This window comes from Haplochromis burtoni, unplaced genomic scaffold (assembly GCF_018398535.1).
Source record: "Haplochromis burtoni strain Fernald_Lab_line unplaced genomic scaffold, NCSU_Asbu1 Contig_147, whole genome shotgun sequence".
Classification (NCBI taxonomy): Eukaryota; Metazoa; Chordata; class Actinopteri; order Cichliformes; family Cichlidae; genus Haplochromis; species Haplochromis burtoni.
This window is the reverse complement of record NW_024582508.1, coordinates 1,191,002-1,218,936: the sequence shown is the minus strand read 5'-3', so window position 1 is coordinate 1,218,936 and position 27,935 is coordinate 1,191,002. Positions and strand designations below refer to the sequence as shown.

Sequence of the window (27,935 nt, the reverse complement as noted above, 5' to 3'; positions counted from 1 at the left end):
TTCAATGAGTTTCATTTTGAGTTTTAAGAATAAAAGGGAATCTTTGTGCAAAAACGAGCGAGTGGCGTTTCTGGTTTGTACAATAAAGGTTTTTTTTGAAGTGACGTCATTTTCCGCAGAGACAGCTGATTCAGCGAGGCTTCCGCTCCTTCGCTAAACAGCTCTTGACTACATGTTGGTGGAGAAACGGTGAAAAACGATTTTAGTTTATTAAAGACGAGGCAGTATGTGGCACAGGGAAAGAATACCGCTGCTACTGGCTTTCGTCCAGTCTGTACTCGTCGTAGGGTGGTGTTTTACTGAAATGGAAGCGGGGCCTGGCGCAGCTATGTCGACGCAGACTAACGGAGATCGGTTCAAAATCGAAGGAAGAGCGATAGTTCCCGGAGTGAAAACACAAGACTGGGTCTCCACGGCTAGAGTGCTAGTAGATGGTGAAGAACATGTGGGATTTTTGAGGTAAGAAATATCCATAGTTCATTGGATAACTAGCTAGCATGGTACGTGCTACAATACGTGCTAATGCTAAGTACGTAGCATTAGCACCTAGCCGTTGCTAGCTGGTGGTTAGGGTCAAACTCGAAGTCAAACCCGATAACGACTGCATCTGCCTGTGGCAGATGGCAGGTACCAAATGTTGTAGATCATGCACAGCGTTCCTTTTGTAACTCTTGTCCGAGTGTCAATCAATTAGCGTTTCATTTCAACATGAGGCCTTTTTGGTCCTACTGCAGCGGTAACCACAACACAAAACGTCCACAAGAGACTTGTGTATATATAATCTATTATGTTTCCACAGCTAGCATATGTTTATGAGAAAACACCAGTACTAGCACTGGTTTGCTGCACAAACGTGTGTTGAAGGCATAACATATTATTAAGCATGTTCTATAGTATTTATTTGTCACGTGTGTAGTAAAGGACAAATAAAAATAATATATCATGTTATTTAACCCTGCTATCTTTAACCATGTTACCGTATCATCCGTAATAAAATAATCATTCGTGTTCTTCTTAGCTCACAAGGGTTTAATCGATTGTCTTAGCAATAGTTTTAATTATTGTATGACTAGTGTACAGTAGTGTATTTCACCAAAGATGCGAGTATAAATGATGGCTAATACATACATTTGTCTGTGATACAAGTATAAATTCAAGGATATTGGATGGAACACACTTAGAAAGACATTCTAAGGTTCTTGTTTTTATAAATGCATTATAAATGCATTATTATTGCATTATTATTAGCATTATTATTATTATTAGCACATAAAGGGTATAGAAGTAGTCACTTTTAACTATGCAACTATAACAAAATGTATTTAAAAAAATAAGTCTCAGATTGTTCATAGAGTTATCACTATATTTTTATTTTTAATAGGTTATTTGCATCACAGAATGTAACAATGCATGTATATAAGAAACTCATAATTTGCGCGTGAAAAGAAGCATAACTAACTTGCTTATTAAGTTCAAATTTCAACTTAATAAGCATACTACTTGAATTCTTAGATACTTATACACCTAATTAGGTGACCTTTGTAGATGTCCCACTTTCAGATATTTAATTGAAAATTTTTATTGACTGGCAAGACCTTTAACGTTTTTACCACATTTGTTTATTTATTTGTCTTAACCATTTGTATTTCTGCTTTAGTAAGATAGTTTGATAATACTTTGCTATTTAGTTCATTCTCCATTTATTTCAGGATTAATATTTTAGACAAACTTTAGGTTGAACTAATATAGGTGTACCTTTTTTTTAAATTATAAGCAGCTGCTGTCTTGAAAAAATTGCTTTATGTTTTTGTTACAGAACCGATGGGAGTTTTGCTGTGAACGATGTCCCCTCTGGGTCGTATGTTGTTGAAGTTGTTACTCCCACCTATAGATTTGAAGCTGTCCGTGTTGATATCACATCCAAGGGTAAAATGAGGTATGGCCACTATAGTGAAAAACACAAAACTTGCAAAAATTAGCGGTTGGCCTGTGGCAACTCTGACCCACTGAAGCAATGTGTGATTTCACAGAGCGCGACTTGTGAATTACATCAAAACGTCAGAGGTAATTCGCCAGCCATACCCTCTTCAGATCAGGAGTAGTGGACCTCACAGCTACTTTATGAAGCGAGAAACCTGGGGCTGGACAGACTTCCTTATGAACCCAATGGTAAGAAAATGCGTTGATTAAGTGGGAATTGTATGTGTATGTCACAAAAGAAACATTTCCTAGGATCCCACCATTATCCTAATACTCTGATTAAACATGTGCTTTCTACCATTTGTACTGTTAGAGTCCATTGGCTGTAGCCCCATTTAGAGAACTACAGATGTTAATTAATTTTGATAAGCTGGTGCACAATATTGACGATAATGAACAGAAGTTTCATGACCATGAAGTCACATTTCCATTCCTTAAAGTGACCTTTTTTACTCATTTCTACTGCATATTTTTATACTTATGAACTCTTGAGCAGCTTTCTATCAATCAGAGTTGAAAATAAACCTGATTTATCCCGGGTAGTACAGGCCATCCACTGTCTGACACAAGCTTTTTTTTTTTTCCTTTTCTTTTTTTTAGCTCCTTTCCTTTTTAAGGTTGCGTTTTCCTTATGCCAAACTTTTTTTCTTGATTGGATGGCCCACAAACTCAAAAGGAGAATATTGGGCTTCTGTGCTGACAGATAAAACCGTTGAAAAAAAAAAAAAGGAACTGTAAAAACAAGTTGTCAAAGAAGATTGCATCTGAATTTGTTACATGTCATTTAATGTCTTTGTTGCTCCTGCAGGTTATGATGATGGTTCTGCCCCTGCTTATCATTGTTTTGCTACCCAAAGTGGTCAACACCAATGACCCAGAGATGAGAAAGGTATGTTCATTGTACTGTGTCTCTGAGCTAAATAGAAGAAACAACAGACGTTGTGATGTTTTAAATCCTAACCCTATCCTTGTCTCCTTTTGAATTGCTTATTGTGGTAAAGTGCTAACTGTAACAGATGTGACTGATTGTGATACATTTTTAACATCAGAGAGAACATTGAGTCTGTACACAGCCTTTCTCTCTCCAAAAACAGCTGTTCATTCTCTGCCTCCCTTTCTTTACAGGAAATGGAGCAGTCCATGAACATGCTGAACCCCAACCCTGAGCTTCCTGATGTCTCTGAGCTCATGACCAAGCTCTTCTCTGGCTCCAAAGGCTCCAGCAAGGCAGGCAGCAGCAGCAAAGGCACCAGGCCAGCTGCCAAGAGGAGGTAGTACTGTACATGCCTCCTAAAAATCCACCTAAAAAGAAAAAAGCTTGATTTATGTCATGGAAGCAAGGTTTTAAAGTGTCATTTTTTTCTCTCTCTCTCTGGGTTTATTGTACAGATTTCATTAATATTAGATGTTTTGAGCACATCTGGATTTCTAATATGCTATTACGAACTGAGCAAAAATTGTTTTTTTTTCCTAGGTTTTTTTTTTTTCATACTGCACTGATAACATTTGTTGCGAAAGCTGTTATTCTTAATTTGCGCGATACTTTCTACAGGTGACCCTACATCAGTCTTTTCTGTGCTAAAACCTCCATTGTATATTTTCCACTGCTGCTACTTCCACTACCTGAAAGAGAGCATATATACACAATTCAGAGATTTTCTTGTTTAAGTAACTTCAGTAATACGACTGTGAATGAAGAGAAATTGAATTTTAAGGCAGATAAATTCTTATTTAAAAACCTAGATAAATAAATTGCCATGGTATATGACAGCTGTGTTTTTATTTCACACCATTCATTTCTTTGAGTGAACATGTGACTTTCTCATTTTATGAATTGTGGTGAACTGTATGGTTAGAATTCACACGCTGTACATTATGTGCCTGAGGTGTAAAAATTAAAATGATAATCACTGGAAGTACAAAGAGAGAAATGTATGGTTGCTTTTTAAAAGCTCTACAAAGTGTAACTGGTTTTACTTTGTAATAAAATAGACATTAAAGTCCATAGTAAAATCATTATTGTAGAATGTGTTAGCACTGGCTGACAGGACGTGTTTTAAAATGAAACAATAATGAGTAATGTTATTAAATATAGAGACCGCTCAGCTCAAGGTTGAGTCACTAGCTTTCTCCTGAACTTTGAGCCAAATATGTTCATCATCAGCATTTATCTATTTGTTGAGGAGATAGTCCTTTTGGCACAAAAGCTCCGTTGTTGCTATGGTTTTGATTTTGGCTTCAAAGTTACCCAGAAGTGAGAAAGAGTGGGTTTTTGTTTTGTTTGCATCTATGCAAGATTATATTTACTGTATATTCCTGCTGTTTCACTGATCAGTGCTTAGCAGTGGTAACACAAAAAGATGAATTACCTTGTCTTCCCTTTTTCAGGGGAAAACATTCTGGCGCATCAAGGTAGGAGAAGCATGTGGGTCAATACAAGCAAAAGAAACAAGTTTGCTGGCTGAGTTCCAAATAACTGCTTAAGCTTTTGAGTCTTAGTGTTATGCACGAGGGCCCGCTGGGCACAATCACTGTCGATAATAACCACAGGGCTCAAAAAATGCTTTAAAGTCAGATCAGATGTTTATGATGCACAGAATGTGTTTTGGTGAGAAGTAGTGAATATAAATATAATCTAAAAGTTATCTCTCAAGCACAGAGTAGACGAAAAGCGTCGTGAATTAGGTCAACTTGCATGCAGTTGCATCTTTTTCCAGGGATACCCCGTCCACAGGTAAATGGAGATGGTGTGACACAATTTAAAATCAGTCGTTTTCATCAAATCGCCTTTTTCCAAGGTTAAGAATGAGTTGCTGTGTGAAGAATGCGCATGACAGCGTCCTGTAGATTACTCATGCTAAATGAGTTAAGTGAAAGCATCAAAATAAAAGAACGCTTGTTTTCCCTAATATTTTCCAAAGTTTCAAGCATCACTGTGGCTCTTAGACCAAAGCAATTTAGTTCTTATTTTGACTCTAAATGTTTTATTTAAAAGCTAGAGCTAAACTGCTAAAAACTCATTTTTACCAAATGGGTGCAAATATTAACCAAACACTATTTTCAGCTGCATTTTGGTGTTTTAGGGTTTCACGGTTGCATTTTGTATTTGAGATTAAAGAGAAACTACAGTACCAGAGTTCATTCAGCACATATACAAGCCTATTTCTGCCACTGGAGGGGAAAGGGAAAAAAAAATGCCACCCATAATTTAAAATTTGGGGTTATCTCAAAATTTTAACTAAAGTTTCATATTATTTTCGGAATTCTGACGTATTTATTTTGGAAGTTTGAGTTGGTAAGTTAAGATCTCGAGAAACCAAACTCAAAATTTTCAAACAATGATCCAATATTTTGACTTGTTGGGGACAAAAAATGTTTTTTTTCCAGTGGTGGAAACGAGCTTCCATAAACACAAAGGTGAGTTCTCCAGGGAAATAGTTTTTTATTAGTGTTTCAGTGACATCACAGGTCAACTGAGCTTTATCAGACTGAAAACGCCGAGTCCTGTTAATGAGATCAGTTAATTAATGGCTTTGTTCTTTTCATGTGGTGTTGCATTAGAGCAAAGAAACTCTCAATGCAGAACAACAGTGCTGACCTGGACTCTTGGGACCAGTAAAATCTCCGGTGACGTCGGGGATTTGTTTAGTGCCATGACGTTGGTACATGGCACATTCGGGTAGTCAACCATTGGAGGATGGTAACGATTTGCCTCACCTCTCAAAGACGAATTATTGACAAATGAGACCATCTTCAACATGTCTGTTGGTCATTAAATGTTTGCCTTGAAGTTTGTATTTTACTATGTATATTATTACACAAAGACACAGAAGTGCAGACGGACAGTAAGCACAAGCGCCTTCACAAAGGAATCTTTGCTGCTATGAGCAGAACAAAAGGCACAGAGTTCAGATCAGAAAGATACATTTAACATTACATCATAATAGACAAAAAAGTGAAATAATTTACAACATCACTCATCTTTTTACAGCAAAAAGAAGACAAGAGGTGTCCATAACAATCTTAATCTCATATTACTAGTGTTAAACTAATGCAACTGTAAATGCACATAAATGTACCGATTAGCCCTTATACACATGATCAAATATCAACAAGATAGAAAACAGAGGGAAAGACATTCACTGAACAATAATATACTGTAAACAATTTACATTCACCATTTGTGAAGTATAAAATCCGACACAATCTGTGAAATATGTTATTCCTGTTACAGATTTGTTTTGAAATATGTGAGCTTATGCTATGTCATTTATACACAGTGCAAGAGTATAAAGGAGAATTATGAATTGTGTGAGGTTGAAAGGATAGGATCAGAGATTTTGACTCCAGGATATTTTACTAAAAAAGATTGTTACAACAACTGTAATCAGGCTTGAGACAGGCTTGCCATTGAAGGAGGGGCCGTGGTTGTTGCTTGGGCCACTGGTTTGGAAAGAATACTATTTTATTACCATGTTTGATTTTTAATTTTTACTTGGTTTATTAACCAGTGAACCAATTGTAGTTGCTGCTTTGCAGCCACTGACAGCTACTTCAAGGTACTTCTGCAAATGTCCCCAAATGCAAACAAATACATGATGTTAAAAAATAATAATAATTCACTGTTTAAATGACAATACAAGACTTTAAAACAGAATGACAGTCGACATTCCTGGAGTTGGAAGTTCAACTAGAGGAAGAGTTACCATCTTTACTGGACGTTTTAAAGTTGCAGTCTTTTCAACACAAAATAACCCATTTTGGAGATGGTTACCATTGCTCCACAATCTCAAGGGAGGGAGGAATTTTATTTATTTTGCAGGTGTCCCCTTGCAGAAGTTACAGTTCATGTGTAAATTATAAACACAGCTTATTTATTATCTTGTAAATTAGCTATATTGAAAATGATTGTAATCCTGGTGATGTTGGCAGAACTAAGCGCTTTACTCTCTGTTTACTATATAAACATGTAATAAGCAGGTCACAGAGGATCACAATATAGATGCAAATAGAAAACAGGTTAGAAGTCCAGTACTAGAAGCTGCTATGTAAACGGATGATAAAGGACAATATAGCTGGGTTTGGAATTATGTCTTCAAATGAAGCTAGGGCAGCTGTGAACAATTTAAAAGTCCTTAGCCTAAAAATGTCATCAGTATGGTGTTTAACAGTGTAACTGAATACCTGACATCACTTTTTACAAATTCCTTAAAAATGTAAAGTAAAAGCAGGTTTTGTAGTTAAATGAGCGACTTGATATTGGGGGAACTACAGACATCAGACTTTTATAGTGTTTAACAGTCTCAAAGGATAAAAATTCATTTAAAAATAAATATTGACCCAATTTTGTTTTTCATTCTTACATTGTCAGAAAAAAAGACACATTTTGCAATTCATTAATGATTTCCTGCCTGTCCACAGGTACTGAAAACAGAAAACAAGTCAAATTTAAAAAAAAAAATGTGTACAAGAGATATCAGTGCAGCGTACCAAGAGCAGGTTTTGAGATTGTCTGTGTTACGAACATCTTCTAGTTAACGTTTCTTAATTCTTTTTAATAACTGTGGATCTCGAAAAGCGCTATATAAATGCAATCCATTATTATTATTATGATAAAGTTAGTATGAGTTGAGCAAGCAGTTTACACACTGCCACAAAATCAGACTGGACAAAGGGATTAATAAACACGCATAAAAGCGCCTCACCTTATTGATGTAGGTCAGAAAGACTTGATAGAAGACAAAGTGTCTGACACCCGTTACATAAAGCCATAACAACCTTTACACCGGATTTATTTCCTTCTGTACTTTTTGTTTCTTCTGCTTTTTTTTTTTTGCCTTATGTAAATGTCACTTTTTTCTTGCAATAAAAGTGTTGACTGTTTAGTCATAATATATGTTATGTGCCATATATTTTAGTGTCTGAGTACATTTAGATCTCAGTTGCAAAGGGATAGCAGTATTGCCCATATGGAGAGGAAGGATATGGGAGTGTAAGTATATTACAAATATTTAAATGTGTGCTCCATTAACTCGTTTTGAACTATTAATGACAGGAGTTGAAAGAGAGATATATCTCATTGCTGACTTTCCTATTCTTGTAACAAAAACAACAACAAAAAAAACAACAACTAGTGCCTGTATTACCCACCATACAACTTAACCAAAAACAGTTTTGTCCATGTCACACAGCCATTAGCCTACAGAAGTTTGATAAGATCACTTGTTTCTAAACTCAACACCCCTTAGACATCTAAAACGGACGCTGACTCAAGTGATATGATGTAGCACAAGGCAGTTTATCAGACTTCATACTAGGGCTGTCATGATATCACGTTTCTGCATGATTATCGTGACCAAAAAACAACAAAAACAAAGATTCACAATATTGCTATTATCACGATATCTATTAAAAATAGCAATAATTCTATCATTCAAATTAATCAGTAACTTTGTTTATTGTGTCTTTTTTACATTAATTAACCTCACAAATGCATTCAGGTGGCAATAGAGTCTAAAGCCATATAACTATACAAAAGCATACAAAAAGAACAAATACACAATTATTTATGATTATCATACATGCATTATTAGCACAATGTTGATATTTCATTTTTTAAACATCACGGACAGCCCTACTTCACGCAGCTCCCTCAGCGGCCATGCAATCTGTAGGTCTGTAATCAGACTTTCATGTGTAGAAGCAGTGGTATATCGCTTCAAGACCGACTAGAAAACATCTGAACCTGTTCGTTAACCTTTAATTATGTGAGAATGTGCAGACACCTTTCTTTCTTATAACAGCAGACGTTTAGGCGCTTCATCAGGCTCAGCTCATTTTGAACCAGCAGATATTTTAACACAAAAATCACATGTGGCACTTCATGCTGAAGAAGACCACTGACTACTGTATATGTCAAGAAAATCCAACAAAGTGGACAAAAGTAAGTCTGGTGTAATATTGCAGGGACACATTAAGTCATTTTATTGTTGACATTTGGGTTTTGTCCACCCCAGTATAGCTTATCCTCACCTCTCCTCCTCTTCCTCCACTGACACAGCAGAAGCATGCGGAACGTCTTCTGGAAGGTCTTGTTGCAAAGAGCGTAGCACATTGGGTTGATGGTGCTGTTGACGTAGCACAGCCAGTAGCCCAGGTGCCACAGAGATGTCGGGATGCATTCGACACAGAAAGTAGAGATAAGCACCATGATGTTGTATGGCGTCCATGTCAGGATGAAAGCCAGGAGGATGGCGCTAAGAGTCTGGGCTGCTTTTTTCTCCTTCACCAGCACCATCCTCTTTCTCTTAGTAATCTGGTTCTTCAGGGCAGTGTCCATGGGTTTGGAGGTGGTGGAGGATGAGGAGGGGGAGGCATTTTTGGTGGGCAGCTCTGCTTCAAGGGGGCATGGTGTTGCGCTCATAGGATTTCTGTTTTTACCCTTTGAGCCAAGTTTAAACCTATATGAGATACACTTTTTGCTGCTCTTTTTTTGAGGTGTGGAAAAATACTCATCTTCTGCATAATCAGTCACCTGTCCATTTTTATTAGTTTCTCCACTTCCTGGCTCTTTGAAGGATCCTTGTGGGGTTTCTACTGAAACGTGTTGTTCCTCTTCTTCTGAGGACGTGTAGCTATTAAAAGACGTGATCTGGTCTGCTTTCGCCCATGCCTCATCTGACCTCGTGGTAGTTTTTGTGGCATTACTTTGATTAGATGAGGACCAGGAGGCCTGACTCTGATCTCTTGGCTCTCGGGTGAAATGAAAACATGAACGAATAAGAGTTTTCTGTGGTTTAGCCCCCTCTGGAACATGTTCCTTTGTGAGCCCTTGCAGCTCTGCTAGATCTTTTGTCCGTTTTTGCGTCTCTTTGTAAATCCTGCAGTAAAGAATGGTCATAATAGAGACTGGGATGTAGAACGCAGCAATGGCTGTCCCAAATGTGATGACGGGCTCTGTTAAAAACTGGATTTGGCACTGGTCCATTTGCACTTTTCTCTCTCCTACAAAGTACTGCCAGCACAGAATGGGTGGAGCCCAAAGGACAAATGACACCAACCATGCCAGACCAATCATAATGGCAGCCCTCTTTGGAGTCCTCTTTGCCCTGTATGTCAGTGGCCTTGTAATGGAGAAGTATCTGTCAAAACTGATAACAAGTAAGTTCATAACTGAAGCATTGCTGGCTACATAATCTACTGCTAGCCAGAGGTCACATGCAAGGTTCCCCAGGGACCAGTAACCCATTAGTATATATGTGGTATACAGGTTCATGGATAAAACTCCTATGATGAGGTCTGCAAACGCCAGACTCAGTAGGTAGTAATTGTTTACAGTTTTAAGTTGACTGTTTACTTTAAAGGACAGCATAACTAGCACATTACCAACTATTGTTATCAGGCTGACAATGGCCGACACCGTGGCAATGGTTATAGCCTCCCAAAGGCTGTGAGGAGCAGCGGAGACTTGTGAAGTGTTGCCAAAAGTACTGTTTGAAGCATCCATTACGGTTTGTTACAGAGCTGTGTTACTGTTGGAAAATATCTCTTTGTAGCCTCATGCGGATTCAGCAGTTACCTGCAATGAAAAGAGAACAGCAATGAGATATAATTACACACAGAGATGTTTTTAATGAGTTAGCACAATTCATTTTTGATCAGAGTGACGGTAGCTTACTTAGATTTTTAACTTGTATACGTAGTTCGTAAAAAGCGTAACAGATTTATTGTAATCTAAGTATAATATTTATACGGTAAAATAAAACATTAGGTTCATCATTATATATGTGTGTGTGCATGTAATGTATTATAAAATTCTATATGTCATTAATAATAATAATAATAATAATAATAATAATAATAATAATAATAATAATAATACTGTATATTATAATACATATAATATAATAATATATGCAGTATTTATTTGCTTATAAGTTCTAGTTGACATAGAGTTTCTTCATTAAGAATATATAAAACATTCAAACGTGAAAAGTTAATTATTTTTATATGGTACTGATAGATATTCATGTAGCCAAACTGAGGTCCGGAACTATCAAATCAAAACAATTTTGCCGTGGGATATCATTGGGTGTAACACCCATTTCAACTGTGAGGCGTCACACGCTCAGCTGTCCGGCCACTGTTGACAGTAATGGAAGGTAGAGTAACCAGAGGCAGTGGGAGAAGAGGTGGCCGCGGTGGAAACGACGGCAACAGTTTTGGCGGTGAACGCCGAGGGAGAGGAGGCCACCACCGCGGGCGGGGTAAACGAGAACATCATCGCGGCCGTGGACGTGGAGGAGGCGCCCATGCTGCTGAATTCCATCAGCGGGTGAGAGAGAGCAGGGAATCTGAGTCCCCTTACGTTAGTCCTAAACTTTGTTGAAAAATATTTTTGAATCGTGTAGTTTACGTCACTGCGCTGACGCACACATTCACAGATGCTATTGCAAAGCTACATGGGATTACTTCTTCAATTCGGCCTAACTAAAACTCATTTCAGGGTGATAGTTAGGCAGTGTTATAGTTAGTCTGAGCAAAACAATCCCAGCAGCTGGTGCAAACTTTGAAATATAGCTATGTATTGAAATAATGTGCAAACTCACAGTAAGTTTCGAGTCAATATGCATTAGCTGACATGAGAAGTGTGCAAATATCAGCTAAATCCATCCATGCTTATTATTTGTTGTTCGTGCTATCGTCATCTAATAAATCCTACCAGCATGCACTGTATAGAGCTACACTGAGCCCTTTTACATGTGTCAACATTTTCATCAAGCTCTTGAAATTTTTCCCACAGCAATTTAACTTTGTCACTTTACAATCTGCCTGTCGATATGACCCTAGAGGCTGCAGTTGTTTTTCCACTGGGATGTTCAGACAGTTAATGCCCCTGCTGTGGTACCTACAGCAGTAGAAGAGAAACAATAGGGGCTCTGTGATTACAGTCATCAAAATCTCCCTTGGTTCGTTGGAGCTCTTGATTGCAATCATTTTCTCTGTTTTTTTGGTGCATCCATAGCTCTTTGATGATCTTGTTCAGAAAAAAGCACGGTTTTTCCATGGCAGTATTATGAAAAGATTTTTTTTGCAGATGTGTGAGAAAGCAGGGATAAATGCGTTACTCAGGCAAACTTAATGAGTTCAGTTTTGGCAGTGATGTTTATTCTTTGTTTATACCGTCACCCAATTATGAGGCTTAGCTACCAATTATAAATAAGAGCTATGTGCTAATGAACACTTTAAAAAAATTGTCTTTCAATTTGTGAAGCACAAAATGAATTATTATTTCTGTTGCAGGAAAATCATAGTGACAGTACTAAAGGTATGCAGTTTAGACTTTTTAAAAGTTAGAACAATTAGACTTCTTTCCAGACTGTTTTTTTTGTTTTTGCATTGTGATCTATAACACAAAAATTATTCACAGAAACCAGGATTTAAAATCTAAATATTGTGCTTTACATACATTCCCTAGCCAATAAACCCATAACAGACTCTGAAAAGTCTCTTCTGGTACTGGAGGAAAAAAAAATACTTGCAGAGAAATTCAATTGAAATGGATGTTTCTATGCACATTTGTCAGGAATTTGCAAACATGTTTGGGATCTGTGTGTTTAGGCAGTCCTCCTGCAGTTTGCTAATAAAAGAGTACTTTCAGTATTAATTTATTGTTGCTTACTTCCTAAATTAATAGTTTAGTTGTGTTATTTTCCTAAAGCACAGGTGACATCTTAAAAATAAACAGATATTTAAATTACTTTGACTAGAAATAGAAACTCAGAAAATCCTCAAAGTGCCAGAGTTTGAATGAAGTTGGCATTTGTTCTTGAAATGGTAATTATAGAAATAGTTGCCAAAATTTTTTCCAGCTCAAAATCTTTTTTCTCCTAATTATTATAATTTATTTTTTTTTTAGTTTACAAAGGAATGGTCCCCAAATCCCACTGCAATATAAAATCACTTTTTTAGGTGTTTTTTTTTTTGTTTTTTTTGTTACGTATTCTGGAACTGGGTTAGATTTAATTCAGAACTGCTTTAATTCTTTGAGATGATTTTGGGTTTGTCAGACAGTTTGTTATTCTACTGGATGCAGCCATCAGTTTGCTGGTGGGAGGCTGCTATACAGTTTGACATTCTTTGCTCTATTATTTTTACATTTGCCTTGAACAGGTTGAATAGGTGTACCCAATGAAGTGGCCGATGGATGTGCTACATATAAAAATGTTGTAGCAAGATGGATGCAAGAAATTTTCAGAGTATTGTTTATTTCTGTCCTAAGTTAATCATTTTTCTTTAACCCAGCTCACCAATACTCCATTTAAATTGGTTAAAATGAACAGGTGGATAAAAGTATGTTTCAGATTAAGATGTTCTTCTGTTGTGTATAAGAATTTGGATCAGAGGACGCTCAACTTGAGTCTCTTAGCTGACAGATTTATTTTATCTAGCTATTCTTAAGATTTCTTGTCCGATTCTGCTTTCTGATTTTCTTGAGTGTCATATTGGTCATTGTATAACCTGCAATGTTCTCCGTCAGGACCAAGATGAAGGGGACAGTTATCAGGAGGACGATGATAGCACACAGGTGTTCTCCAGGAGGAAGCTGGAGTCAAACTGGGACCGGTACGAGGAGTCGGAGAGGCCAGAGCCGGATGATGACACGCCTACTCAGAGAGGGACAGACTTTCATGTTTTGCTGGCCTCAGCAGGTAAGATGTGACCACAAGATGTTGGAGGAGGATGTTTGTTTTACCAGCCACACCTGCAAAGCTCATACAGCCCACAACAGGAGGGATGGGTTTTACCTTTGACTTTGTTCTAGAAGCTTAAGTGATTAACAATCAGTCAGTTTTTTACGTTTTTATTTGATGCTTCACCATCACGCTTCACTTGGCACAAATAAATGTTGACTCAGTTTTTCTAAAGAGTGTTGACCTTTCGTGTGTGTTGTAGACTTAGTGCAAATACTCCACTGAGTCAAGTTGTAGTTTTCCAAAGTTGCCTCCGTTTCCTAATTAGCTAGAAATGTTTGCTGCTGTCCTTAGGGACTTTAATTGCTCTGTATGGACATTGCTGTCAGATAGCTGCATGGAGGATCCTTGTTTGTCTTGTTTGCTAATTTCAGCCTCAGTGGTCAGTGTCGGGGCCCCTGGGCTCTCTACAGTCTCTGATTCTGTTGCTGTTTCTTTCCCCCAAGGATCATAGTTAGGGAAGTTCAGTTTAATAAGAGCAGATCTCAAGTTTTTTCAGATATTTCCCTGATTCTCAGCCCCAGTGTCGAGCTGTCACGTTTAGCTTAATATTCAAGATTGTTTATAGTTGTGGTCAGAAGTTTAAGACTCATCATGGGCATGGATGTCATGACAATTTTGGGATTTTAATGATTTCTTTAAACTGTTCTTGGAATGATTGCACAGCATATAGTTTTAGTGAATTCAGAAGGCATACAGGCTCAAATATATGCATTCACTCATATCTTTCAGTTAGTATTGCATGAAGGTAGTACAATGTCTTCTAACTTGACAAGGCCTGTTAACTTTAGTTATCAGGACTGAGTATAAGTGATAGTTTCTCTTTGCCAGCAAATAAAGGATTTGTTTGACAGCACTTGCTGGACTGACCAATAAGAGCAATAGGAAAGTCCAAAGAACTCATTGAAAATCTAAGAAAGAGGACCATAGATTTACACATTTTGGGAAGATCTCTTGGAGCCTTTTTCTAAGATCATCGGCTAACCAGTTGTATGTACCGTACGTGGCACACGTGTACAAGTGGCAGCACTTCTGCTATAATTTTGTTCGTATTTAACAAAATAAAAATGCAGACATATTAGTTTTTTACTGCTATTGAAAATTGTTCTCTTTACACAAACTCTCTGACTGAACTAACATGCAATCCCTGAACATTTTGCACTCTCTGCTCATATTGCCTTCATATTAGGGCTGCACGATTTTGCATAAAATGAGAATCACGATTTTTTTGCTTAGAATTGAGATCACGATTCTCTCACGATTTTCTTTTCCAGTATAAATATTTATTGCACTTATTAACTGCACATCAACTTCGTAACAGTTGAGACTGAACATAAAAACAATAAATAAACATAAAAACAACAAATGTCTCACATTTTGTCGTTGCCGCAAAATGTTGTACCATCTCCACCGTTGCTCGATGCTGCGTGTATAGAGCAGGTAGTGCAACAATAGAAAAATAGTTGCGGGACGGCACTGTGTAGCGTTTGTCTAGGGTGTTGATCATTTTCCTAAATCCCTCGTTTTGCACAGTGTTGATGGGAGCCATATCTTTGGTCAGGTGATAAGTAATAGCCTCCGTAATTTCTTTGTGCCTGCGGGAGTTCGATGGGTATAGGTAAGCGCTGTATAAGGTTCCCGTTATTGGTGTTTGGGTGGTTGACCGGGACGGATTTTCTCCTGTCACTTTCTCGTCATCCCTGACGTGCTCTCTGTTGTTTTTTCCCTGCTAATTTTAGCCGCCAGCTTCTGTATCACGTGGTATAAGGCTCCGCCCTTGTCATTTGTTGAGCATGAAGAGTGAGCGCTTGTTTTCATGCAGATTACGTCCCGGATCAAAATGCGGTACAATCGTCGTCTTCTTTTTTAAATTTTTTTTTAAAATCGTTGTCATTTGGAAATGAGATCGCACATAAGTATGAATTGAGATCGCGATTTTCTAACGATTATTTGTGCAGCCCTACTTCATATTAAATCATTTTTTGCTTTTTAAAGAAATTATTTTAACATTGCACTCATCAACAAACAATTCCTCGCTAACAAAAAAAGTAACTTCAAGGGCCAAATTGCATTATATTTCTTCAGGTCAATATACGGCCGCAAGTAGGGGTGATGTGGGCCGCAAGTGGCCCCGGGGTGCGAGTTTGAGACCCCTGGTCTAGAAGAAGTCTCAGACAGTCACCCTCAAAGGAGAGGAAATTGGTTTAAGAACAAACCAGAAACCACAAACACTCAAGCCTGCCATGAAATGGAAACTGCAGGAACACCACAGTGAAATGATTTTGGCTACAAGGACAAAAGGTATTTTTGAAGGATTAAAGGGCAACCTTTTAAAACAAGGAATGGGAACTCCAGGCCTCAAGTGCCGGTGTCCTGCAGGTTTTAGATGTGTCCTTGATCCAACACAGCTGATTTAAATGGCTAAATGACCTCCTCAACATGTCTTGAAGTTCTCCAGAGACCTGGTAATGAATTAATCATTTGATTCATGTGTGTTGACCCAGGGTGAGATCTAAAACCTGCAGGACACCGACCCTTGAGGCATGGAGTTCCCCACCCTTGTTTTAAACCTAAGGGCACTGTACCAGCTGTAAGCATGGTGGCAATATCATCATGCTCTGAGGTTGCTTTGCTGCCAGTGGTACTGGTACATTGCACAAAGTGCATGGAATAATGAAGAAAAAGGATTGCCATGAAATTCTTCAGCCTCATGTCAGATCGCACAGAGTTGGTTGTTTCAGTAGAACAATGATCCCAAACACACATCATAACTGGTTTTGGAAGGAATAACGTGGGCCAACATTAAGCTTCTGGAATGGCCTTCCCCAAAACCCTGATCTCAACTGTATTGAAAATCTTTGAGCTGTGCTTAAAAGCCCGGTTCCTGCCAGGAAGACGACCAGTTTAAAGGAACTCAACCATGGACCGAAAGGGTGTTGACCTCTCAGTTCATATACTTGTAAGCCCTTGTGTATTAGAGAAAATTCAAAATAAATTCAAATGTTTGAACCCAATTTGTTGTTGTTGTCATTAAAGATATATGTTGCACATTGCACCTTGGAAAAAGACCATTTCAAAGATATCATTACAATTCCCGATTTAGCATGACATGCTGAGTATATGCAAACATCTAAAAACAGTCTAGAAATATTTTAGGAACATTTTTTTTCATTTTCCCAGCTCCTGAACATAAATCACAAAATAGTTCATACTTGTTTTGAATTCCTGCTGGCTTTCTGGTAATTAATTAACTGTGACTGGTGTAGATTTGGCAGCATCATGAGCTTGAGGTACAAGCAGGTTACCATAGCTCAGTAATTTTTTTGAGTTTCAGTGAGCAGCTTGTCTTGCCTTGTAAACATCCTGACTATTCCCAGGCTGATGGCATTGAATGCAGTAATCATGACCTGAAACGTCTGCCAACATTCTGGCTTTCATGGCACATCTTCATCTCCTTTTCTTGAGCTTTATTTGCGTTAGGCTTTCTGCGGTGACAAATCCCTCCCTGGTGATTTGGCAGTTTGAAGTTTAAAAAAAAAAGTTTTCTTTTTACAATTACTGTCATGTTTTTTCTGCTTCCGTCAGATATGCCATGGGTACTGATTAACTGAGCTGATTCACCCTCGTCACAGTCTGGACTACTGGTTCAAGAAAGAATTTGGCTTGGGTTGTTCTTTTTTTCTTCAAGTTATGTCCATCAATTTTAGACGCTGATGAAATTGAAAACGTGAAACAAGTTGAAGAGGCGTATCTGTAATCGTCTACTTTTCAGTAATGCTGGTTGATCTGTGATGTGTCGTTGGAAACACTACCAGAAATATATACTAATACATATTTCAGGGATTGCCTCTGTTTCAAGCCTGCTACAAAAACTGGATTTCATGTTGTGGATGCAAACCTCTTTCTAGGCGCTCTGAATGTAAGAGACGAAACATGATTACTCCATGCATTTAAAGAATCAATCATACATCCTGCTAACATTTGACACTGTTGTAGTGGTGTTAAATTCTATGGTTAGCTATGACTCAGTGCCTCTTTTCCACTTCAGTGAACTCTTTCACAGCTTTAACCACATCTCTACATGGAGTATGTATTATGTGACCAGTATATAGCTAGGTTGTTTTTATATGGCAGTATTCTTCTAAAGAATACTTTGCTGATTTATCCAAGACTGCCTGAAAATCAGCGCAGAGTCTAATACAGATGAATCATGGGTGTTATTTTCTTGTTCTTCTTTGTTAGGACTTAGTAATTTAGCGATTTTATGAAACTTCTGCAGATATAAATGGAAATGCAGTATAACTCTGAGTTTCAAAGTCAGTATTTGATATGACCACTTTTATTCTTCAGCACAGCCTGAACTCTCTTAGGCAAGCTTTTTTGTCATTTCTTTAAGTAGTCTTCGGGATTAGTTCTTCAGGCTTCTTGAAGGACATTTAAAGCTCTTCTTTGGATGCTGGCTGCCTCTTGTTCTGTTCTATCAAGATCCCTCGGTGCTTTATTAATGTCGAGGTCTGGGCTCTGGGAGGCCAGTGCATGACTGTGTGTGATCACCGTCATACTGAAAAATGAAGCCACTGTCAATCAGATGCTTTCCAGATGGTATTGCATGGTAGATTAAAATCTGACTGTATTTTCAGTAACATTAGATTGGATCCCCAACATCACTAGGTAAACCATGACACAGTCTCCAAAACATCTGTTTTTTACAGGAAACACTCATTGTTGTAACTCTCTTTTGACCTCCTAATCGACATATTAAACCAAAAATATCAAATTTGGATTCATCACTCCGTCAGACAGGTTGCCACTGATTTTCAGTCTAGTTCTTGTGTCATTTGACATATATCAGCCTTTCCCCCTGCCTCCCATTCTGAAGAACGGCTTTTTGACAGCCACTTTTCCACTGAGAGAATTTCTTATGAGGCTTCGATGAACAGTAAATGGATGAACATCTTTCAGGTCCTGTGTCAGGTCTTTGCTGGATTTTTTTTCTTCTTTCTAAAGAACATGACTTTTAGATTCTGTTCATCTTCTGTAGACAGGCTTTTAGGCCTGACACTTCTTCTTTTGTCCTCAATAAGGGATAATAAAGGTTATTCTGAATTTGACTTTGCTTAGCTTCCTTCCTCTTACACATTTCTGGCAGGAATGCTAAAGTACAAATCTCCCTGCACTTTGCTTTCCTTCCACTTCCAGTCTCTTGTCAGCTTGACTGAGTACGTTGCATAACACACTGCTGCAGGTGGCAGAGTACTTGACTGGATAAATTACTGTTTTGCTGTGGAAGTCTAAAAAAAGTCATCAAACATTAGATCATTTAAACTTTTGGAGCAGTAGGATGTGATATGGTCATTAAGATGCCATTATTCAAAGTAGGGTCACACCAACACATTGCACTTGGTTTAACTAATGAAAGCTAAGCAGTCATGCAGATGATTACATTTCCCCTTTTTTATGTCATGTAAATGACTTTATTGTCTTACATGGTGCTAAAGCTGCACTTACCAATATTTATAGGCTTAAAATGATCTCTATTATGACAGGTGTAGCTTATAAAAATGAAGTCTTTGGGTAACTGTTGTAGCTTTAGCTGTATGGTCTGTCTCTTTCTTACAGCTACAAATATAGGAGGCCTGTAAATACTGGACTCCCATTTATCAGATGGTAAGAAACATCACTTAAGATAAATCTTAATTTGTTCCTCAGCATGCTGGATTTATAAATTGGCAGCTGTTTTGTGAATTCCAGTGTTTTACTTCAGCATTGTGTTGCCACAGTTGGCAACAAAATGAACTGGTGCTGCTTTAACTGGTTTTAACAACATTCTGGGCTGAAGACTAGTTATTGCAATTTCTGGCTTGAAAATTCACAAATTCAATGATGATCAGAAACTCATGTTTGACAAACCTCATCAGTCATCCTCATTTATTTTTGGATCCAAGCTCTAATTAGCCGAATTCCATCGCACATGTCACTAATCAAGAGCTCGCCGAGTATGGCACATTATTCCAAGTAGCATGTCTTCTGTCAGTTATGTTTTTCAGTTGAGTATCCAGGCATTCACACTGATTGAACTGTGCAGGCTGATGCTTTTGGGGAAAGTCATGAGGCCATTTTTAACTTCGGGTGAGTGTTTTCAGCAGTGAACTGTTTTTGTAGGATTGTGGGGGTTTTTTTCCTCACGCCGTTAGAAAGTTGGAGTGTTGCAGCGCCGTGTCGCTCTCTCTCCTTCTCTTGTAGTGTAAATGCCAAAGGTGCTCTTGTGAGTTGTTTGACTCCGATCTCTCGTCTCTGTGTTTTGCCCACATTGCCAGATTAGTCATGGCATACAGCAAGAGGCTGCCGCTCTTTAGAGGATACTTAATTGTACGTGGGCGGCGATGCTTTTAAGAGTAGTTTTTCTGGCCAATTAAGGTAGCCATGAAAACAGGAATTCACTATAAAAACCACCTGTTTCCGCTTTGCTTTTCACAAAATACTTATTGTGGACTTTTTTTATTTATTTATCTTGTAAGGGTGTTGAGGTATTTTGTTTGCTTTATTGACAAGATTTGACAGAATGTACAGGTCGGAAGTACTTCTATGTATTTCAAGAGAGAAATGGCCTGCAGCAGTGTTTCTCAACCTTTTGTTATGCACCTTGCAATTCTTACGAGATTCGAAATCCCAGGGCAGACGGGTCGAGAGCAGAGCTTTACCTACAGTGTGATGGAGGCGTTAGACGTGAGCTGATTCTTTTTTTTAAACAACATTTTAATCAAGTAGATGTTTTGTTTTCTCATCAAGTACATTATACTCTACATGATGAGAGCAAATAATATTGTGATCTCCTCTACAGGAGCTGAGTACATTTGGCAACCCAAAACAAAACAGTTTAAATATATGAGTGGGTGTGGATTGTTTTTCCTGATATTTATTGGAGAAAACAGCAAGATTTTGTTAAGTTTTTGTTGTTGTTGTTGTTGTAAATGACTGTGGAGGTACAGCAGGTTGTCCAGAGAGTGTGGGGATGCTGGTTCGATCCCTAGTTGTTTCAAGTGCCAAAACATATTTGAGCAAATCAGTGTGAGGCCCTGATCAGAAAAAAGCAAAAGTGGAAAGCTCTCGGAGAAATCTATTAGCACAAACCGAAACAGTCAGTTAATTACGACCAGCACGAATTTCTGAAAGTGGTGCACACGAGTGGGTCACAAACGAGGGGATCAGATGAATAAGTTACTGGTGTGTTTCACTCAAGAAACAGCATGACAGTTCAGAGCAGGGAGAGGCAGAATAAATGAAGGAGAATTAATATGTTTTGATATCAGAGCATCATCTTCCATCATAAATTGATGGAAAGTATGTGAAGCCTTTGTTGCTGCGGCAGCTGTTTACTGGATAAATCTGACAGCTGAGGCACAGGATTTATCCAGATTGGGACTTCTAACAGCTGACCTGCTGTAGACGATCACAAAACACTAATTCACTGAGTTAATAAACCTACTAGTACTACTCGCTGTGCATGAGTGCTTGTACTGTTTTTTTTTTCTACAGGCTGTGTGAGATTGCAGGTATTTTTCAGAGGTCAGGGGAAGAGTCTGACTCACAGTCACCAACTGACAACAGACAGTTTCTGCAAATTCCAGGCTTCTTGTACAACACAATGTATTATTCAGACATTTTTCAAGCATGTTTCAGATCTGTCTGAGTCATATTAATAAGGGTACTTTGACAGACATTCCAATATGTTATATAACTGCAAAATATGTAGCAAAATACATGAAATGTGATGTTGCAGAGCGCTTTGTGTGTGTTTACTGTTGAGTGAAGACATGCTGAGGCTTCTGTTCTCCTTGCAATTGTTATTATGGATACATTTATTTGTAGCAATAATGTGACTAAAACACAAATTGTTCTGCTCACAGAAAAACTTTGCCGTCCATCCATGTAGAATAGTTTGATGTTTTGGCATTAATAATGGGGCAATTTCCAGTACTTGATGTACTTTCTGTCAAATCTTGTGTTTATATGATTCATTAAAAAATTCTCCTACCCAGATTTTGTGTGTTCACGCCGTTGACTCTCAGAGTTGTCTCTATACCTTATTCCATAGAGTATAATTTTGACCTTTTTTTTGTTGTTATTGTTTTTTAAATCTGAAAGTTTTGTAACTCTTGAAAGAAACTGGCGAGTCCTAAGCTCCAAAAACCAAACTAAACCATCAGGCAGATGGCGGGAACAGTAGGAATTGGAAAATAAAGAGCTTGGTATGTTCTAAGAAAAAGAAGGTTATTTTAGAAATCCACAAAAGATCACAAGATCAAGAAATCACAAGAGATAATAAAGGTTCCAATAAAAAAACGCTGATGAATTTTAAAGTATAGTCACATATTCTTTTGGTCAGATTTGGTCAAATCCTGCAAAATAGCACTTGTACAGAAGAACAGTTAACTAAAATATACTGAAATGTATGTGAAGTCAAAATGAAAGACAGAGAGATCCACAAAGAAGCGGTTGTAAAAGCCTCGCAAAATATCATCAAGGAGGAAATCTGCTTTTTTATGTTCGTGGATTCCAGGCTTTAGGCAGTCATTGCCTGCAAACGATTCTTGAGTATCTGCACTTTAGTTGAATTTGCCGTCTGTGTTGACATAGAAAGCTGAAAATATAACAAGTTGTGCCTCTATGTGATGTATAACTTATCACTGTAAGTCGGGCTGCTGTAAATCACAAAAATAAATCACCACTTTACTGAACCGAAGAAAGGGAGTGTTGTTCGTCAAGCAAAACAGCCGAGAAATGAATGTAGGCGGAAGGAAGGCTGCGTGGAAAAAAATAAATCACTGTCATTAGCTCCTCTTCCTGTCCTGAGTAGTGTAAATAGTTTTGTCAGCACCTTTAACACCACTACTGGGACAAAGAAATGACTCGGAAAAGATAAAATTACCCTTTTAATTTTGGCAGCTACTTTTTCTTGACATCGCTGCCAGATGGAGATATGCAGTGAGCGTCTTCTTAAAATGAGTCAACAGTTGGACAGGTTAGAGGCCAGTTTTATAATTATAATTCTCACTGAGGCACGGCTGTCAGAACCTACAGTGTTACATAATGGCATGTTTCAAAACCGTTTGAGGGAAGTTTTCATGTAGTTGCTCTTGAATCTTAATGAGTGGAAATGTGATTTTTTTTTTTTTTTTTAATCTAAAACAAGGATTCCTTGATCAACTGAAAAGTTGGTATTATGTCATGTTAAAATAGAAAGTGCACCCTCTTTCAAGGTTTATCCATCGTCATCAAATTAATCCGACCCTTACTTGGGTCTAAAATAATTTAAGTCCAACCTTAGTAAGTTTAATATTACGTTTATTGAACAACAACAGGTCTGGGGATATTGGGTTTGGTTGATGTTGACTGGACCATTGGATCTCTTTTGATTCTTTTTCTGATGGAGATTTGATGGTTTGCTCAGGACAGTTATCCTGTTGCACAGCCCAATATAGGTCAAGCTTTAGTTGTTGGTCAGATTGGCCAATCACACTGTCTTGCATCCAATCACATTTGGTTAGAGAATACTTTGATAATACAGAAAGGTTCATGGTCCACTCAATGCAAAGCGCCCAGGGTGCAAGACAAGCCCATATCATTATCCCTCCACCACCATGCTTCACAGTTGTTATGAGGAGTTTGTGCTTTGTTTTTTGCCAAATGTTGAATTGTGCACTGTGGCCAGACATCACCACCTTGGTCTTGTCTGTCCAAAGGACATTGTTCTATAAGGTTTGTTCAGATGCAGACTATGCTGTGCTTCCATTTTCTTTTGCTTCTGGCTGCACTTCCAGACAAGCTATACTTTTTTTGGTCTTTTTCTAATTGTACTCAGATTGTAGCTCTTGGGTTTTTAGCTGCTGTTTACCCTCTTAATTACTATGGAAGAAGTAAGGGTGTACATACTTATATATTTTGGCTTAGTTATTGTGTTTTTGTTCAACTGATGTATTTAGCTAATAAGAACAGAATAATAATAATAATAATAATAATAATAATAATAATTATAATAATAATTATAATTATTATTATTATTATTATTATTATCATCATTATTTCCTGATATGTAAAACCTTAGAAGTGAATGAAGATGTACTTTTTTCACAACTGTAACTAAAATTGAGCAGTTTTAAGGATTTTATTGCCATTTAAAATGAAACCTTAAATAGGGAAAATTTAAGCTTTGGTAAATATTTTAGAGGTCACTTCCAGTCAAAGGGTATCTATATCACATATATGCACCAGTGCATTTCTTTACATTCAGAGATTCAGAGCTTTCCTTGCTCTTGATATAGTCTCTATTTGTATCACTTCAGGCTGTTTAGATTTCATTTGGACTTTTTATGTGTCCAGATGCATTTGCTGCTGCAGTGATTCATCTCTCAGCATGGATATATGCATGCTGGACAAATTCAAGCACACGCCCAAAATCCAACTGGAAAATTTAGCGCAGCCCTGATAAAGACCTGTAGACATTTGGTGAATTTCCTTTGCCAGTCTGTTTAAACATATATAATTGAGCTGTTGGGAGATACAGTGCCTGACTTTGTGTTTGCAAAAGCTCTATTAAAACCTCTACTCTACTTGGTGTGATTATGAAAAATGGAGCCCAACAGGGAAATTATGTAAACAGACTGTTTGATTTGAATTGAAGGTCGAGCTGATTTCTGTTGTTTGTGGCCTGACAAATGGCTATTATGTAGCCCTTCTGCTTGTCCAAACATCCCAAGTGCTTTTAGCATTCATGTGTTTTGAAAGACTCTGATTACACCTTCTATAACATCCAGTGCTTCCAATGCGTCAGGAGACAACAGACCCTTTTCATGACTGCAGATTCCAGAGTGAGGTAACTTTTCAAGGATGAAACCTTGGTGCTTTTGATACTTGAGATATTTTGCGAGCAGTTCATTCTAAAGCTGCTTTTGTGCAGAAAGGTTTTCATCACCTCGGTCATGAATAAGGTGAACAACAGATGCATTTGTTGAATTTTAATCTACTAAGTTGCTTTCAATTCTCAAGAATTCTTTTCTTTTTTTCCTCTTCTTTTTTTTTTTTTTTTTTTTTTTTTAGCTTTACAGAGTCAGTTTTAGTCCTCACATCGTTGGAGGTTGATTATTCTGTTGCTAGGAGAAATGAACCAATGATGCAGTTCCCTTATTCTCTACATGTGAGTCCATGCGCCTGTATGACTGGGAAATTACTGCCCAGTTATTTACATCCTCACACTGTCATCTATCTGTACACATTAACACAAGGATCAATCCTGCTCCCCCGCAGCCGTAGTTTACCAAGGCTGCTAATGGGCCTCTATCAAAGCTCAATCATAATGAAACAAAAGGAAATCACATTAGAGCTTCTGTGATTCGGCTAACCAGATTGACACACACAAGGATGATTTCCTAACTGAGATTAATAGTCCCAATCATTCCATTAATATGTATGTTCCGGTGTTGTTATAGATACTAGATTTGCCATGTACGCTGGAAGAGACTGGCGTCAAAGCAGAGGAATGAGGCCAATTATGTACTGTCTGGTTAGCACAAATAGGAAACAAAGCATTACAGGTGCTTGGTTTGTTTCCCTGGAACTGCTCATTAAGATGACGCCAGTGGGGTTATGGTGTGAGGTTAAATAAAGCTGCGGGTGGATCATAGACACTTCACTGAGATCATCCCACTGATCAGCCCACCCACTTTCGTCTTTAAATACCTGTGCCTTTGTTTGAGTGCCATTACATTAACTTTTTATTTTCACCAGATTATGAAAGGTTGAAAAAAATTAATTTCAGTTTTACAAAGTCACAGTTGATGGGCTTAGATGGCTTTTTACTAATAGATGTTTGACATAATTGCTTGAAAACTGATTTGATAGTTGACTGAAAAATTGTAGCTCCAGCTGCAAGGCTTTTTTTTTTTCAGTCTCAATTATTTTCTCCATTACAATTTGCTGTGTTTCATTAAAGAAAACTATAAAAATAAATCAGTTTCCTATAGAGGAAAAATCTCTGGATTGCTCTTTTTATGTAGCTTTTTATTAGAGCTTTGTGTTTTTAAAATCTCAGAAAATATTATTTCTGAGTAGAAGAATTTTTTTTTTCCAACCAAAGAAATAAAAACAGTTTTAGCTTCTCAAATGTGATAATTTGTTGCTTTTTTGGTCTTACATGTTTTTGCCGAGCAAGACAAAACATTTGGTATAACAGCTTCTGTTTGCGTTTCAAGAGCAAAGTAATAATAATTAAGAAAATAACAAGTAAATTAAAGGACATTGAAAGCCACCAAGTCTCAAAGTTTTTATGCTTCCAATAAAACAGCAGATCAAGCGTCAGGATGCTGGCTTATCAAACCCATGACTTTTAATGATACTTTAAACTGAATTACTTTACTTGTACCTTCTGCATTAAGTAAATGCACAACATGCCAGCAAACCCTTTGTGAATTATTTAAGTGTATCTAAGGTCAATTAAACCATGTTTTTATGATGGTTTTAAATCCACACAGTACAAAATGTACTGCACAGCTCTGCAACTGTGAGCCACAGAACATGTTCCACAGTTCCTTAATATAGTAACTGAGGCCGCATTTGCTATTCAGTAATCAAAATTTTATCATGTCAGAATTTCTAATACGTTTTTAGTAAACAGTAAGTAGGGTCAGTTGACAGCTGCTCCTCTGAGCTCTTTAATTTCCTGCCTAATAGCCACTTCAAACAGAATACATACTCACCCTGTATCGCGCCGAGCGAACACAATGCTCCAGCATTAAACGGGCATGTGGCCAAGTGTTTGATAGGTTGTTTTTCTTTGACTTCGTCTTCAGTTTGGCAGAGTTGGCTCTGTAGATCTTCCCTTTGACTGTTTGCCTCACACTTTCTCTTGTTGGCTTTCTCTTCCCCTCTCCTGTTCTCTCTCGTTGACTTTTTTCCTCTGTGCTCTTCTCTCCAACGAGGTGAAAAACACATTTGCCAAATATAGGTAGGTCATCACACTGTCTCGCATCCTCATCAGTTGCTAAGTACAAAGCACTTCGATGCAAACAGACCGGTCAGCATCATCGGTGCAGTAGGCTCTAGCTCCTCAATATTCCAGCTTCGTTCTGAGAAAAGATGGTAAATGCAACAGCTGTTTGGCGTCAACGTCCATGTGACAAAACTGCTGAGGTGCCTCGATGCTGTTCAGACATTTTTCACAGAGAATGACTGAAAAAGAGCTCCTCGTTATCACGAACAATGATCAGCCGAAGGTCTCTCCGAAGAGTCTTCTCTTTCACTGAAGATGAACTCGTGAGCTCGAAAATCTTCTGAAAAATCAAAGGTAATTTCTCAGCTCCTCACACTTTCTGCAAAGTTATAGCAACTCCACTGGCAATGGAAGTAAGTAAAGCTTCTTCAGTGCTCAGGGCTGCGCAGACAGACTTTTTCCCTCCCAACAGTCTCCTGCTTGCTGCTTCTGAAAACCCTGCTTGGATGCAGGCTGCGCTGTCATCCTCTCTGACACGCAGATTCAGCCGTGAGCAACTACTAGGAAAAATTCCCGCATAGGTTGAAGCCTCCTGTATCAGAGAACTAGGCAATATGTAAGACAAGGGAGGAGGAGGTGAGGAGGTGGAAGAGGTGGAGTAGTAGGATGAAACATAGGGGGAGGAGCCAGAGGAGGAGCTCACATGTCTCAGTAGCAGTTCAGCATAAGCTGAATGTTTGCCTTTGCAATGGCAGACCTGTATGTCTTCATCACAGAGAAATGGCTCGCTTCTCAATCAGCTACACATGTCCCACTTCACGATGGTGTTTGGTAGTCCTGAAAGCCTTTTGACCATGCGCCTCTTGTAGGATTTTTAAATTGCTTTCTCTGTTTGTTTTGTGGGTTTTTTGGAATGAGCTTCCTTTTGCAGATAAGGTTCTTGCTGTAGTTACAAAGTAAAGAGTGCAAACATTGTTTCCTTCTCAAGGAAATGTTTTTTTGTTTTGTTTTTTGAGATGAAAGTCAACTTGCTTAGAGTCTCACTCTATCCTCTGCGAGCCATGGATTAAATCTGAGTAAAAGTTCAACAAAATCTTTTTTACATTTATTGTGACTAAGAAAATGATTATATGTGGATCTAAATAACATTTCTCTTATTTCATGGTATGCTACGAATCATCTCCTTATCAATCAAAATCAAACATAAATAATACTGA

At 37.9% G+C, this 27,935-nt stretch overlaps 3 protein-coding genes across 3 annotated transcripts in view; 2 read left to right on the top strand and 1 right to left on the bottom strand.

Annotated features, from left to right (window-relative positions):
- Window positions 1-100: 100 nt before the first annotated feature.
- On the top strand, window positions 101-3,466 carry emc7b (ER membrane protein complex subunit 7b). The gene is made up of 5 exons (XM_005931522.3): window positions 101-459; window positions 1,817-1,936; window positions 2,031-2,169; window positions 2,789-2,869; window positions 3,106-3,466. Exons 1-5 carry the CDS (start codon window positions 227-229, stop codon window positions 3,253-3,255), a joined length of 723 nt encoding a protein of 240 aa, XP_005931584.1. The 5' UTR covers window positions 101-226; the 3' UTR covers window positions 3,256-3,466.
- chrm5b (cholinergic receptor, muscarinic 5b) lies at window positions 3,400-27,647 on the bottom strand. The gene is made up of 2 exons (XM_005931521.3): window positions 26,486-27,647; window positions 3,400-10,558 (listed from the first exon to the last, which is right to left on the bottom strand). The coding sequence occupies exon 2, from the start codon at window positions 10,484-10,486 to the stop codon at window positions 8,954-8,956; it is 1,533 nt and encodes a 510-aa protein (XP_005931583.1). The 5' UTR covers window positions 10,487-10,558; window positions 26,486-27,647; the 3' UTR covers window positions 3,400-8,953.
- The window catches only part of aven (apoptosis, caspase activation inhibitor), a 38,944-nt gene continuing 22,051 nt past the window's right edge, over window positions 11,043-27,935 (top strand). Inside the window, exons 1-2 of the mRNA XM_005931520.3 lie at window positions 11,043-11,314; window positions 13,520-13,691. Of these exons, the coding sequence (XP_005931582.1) occupies window positions 11,135-11,314; window positions 13,520-13,691 (352 nt within the window). The 5' untranslated portion in view covers window positions 11,043-11,134. The remainder of the gene's footprint in view (window positions 11,315-13,519; window positions 13,692-27,935) is intronic.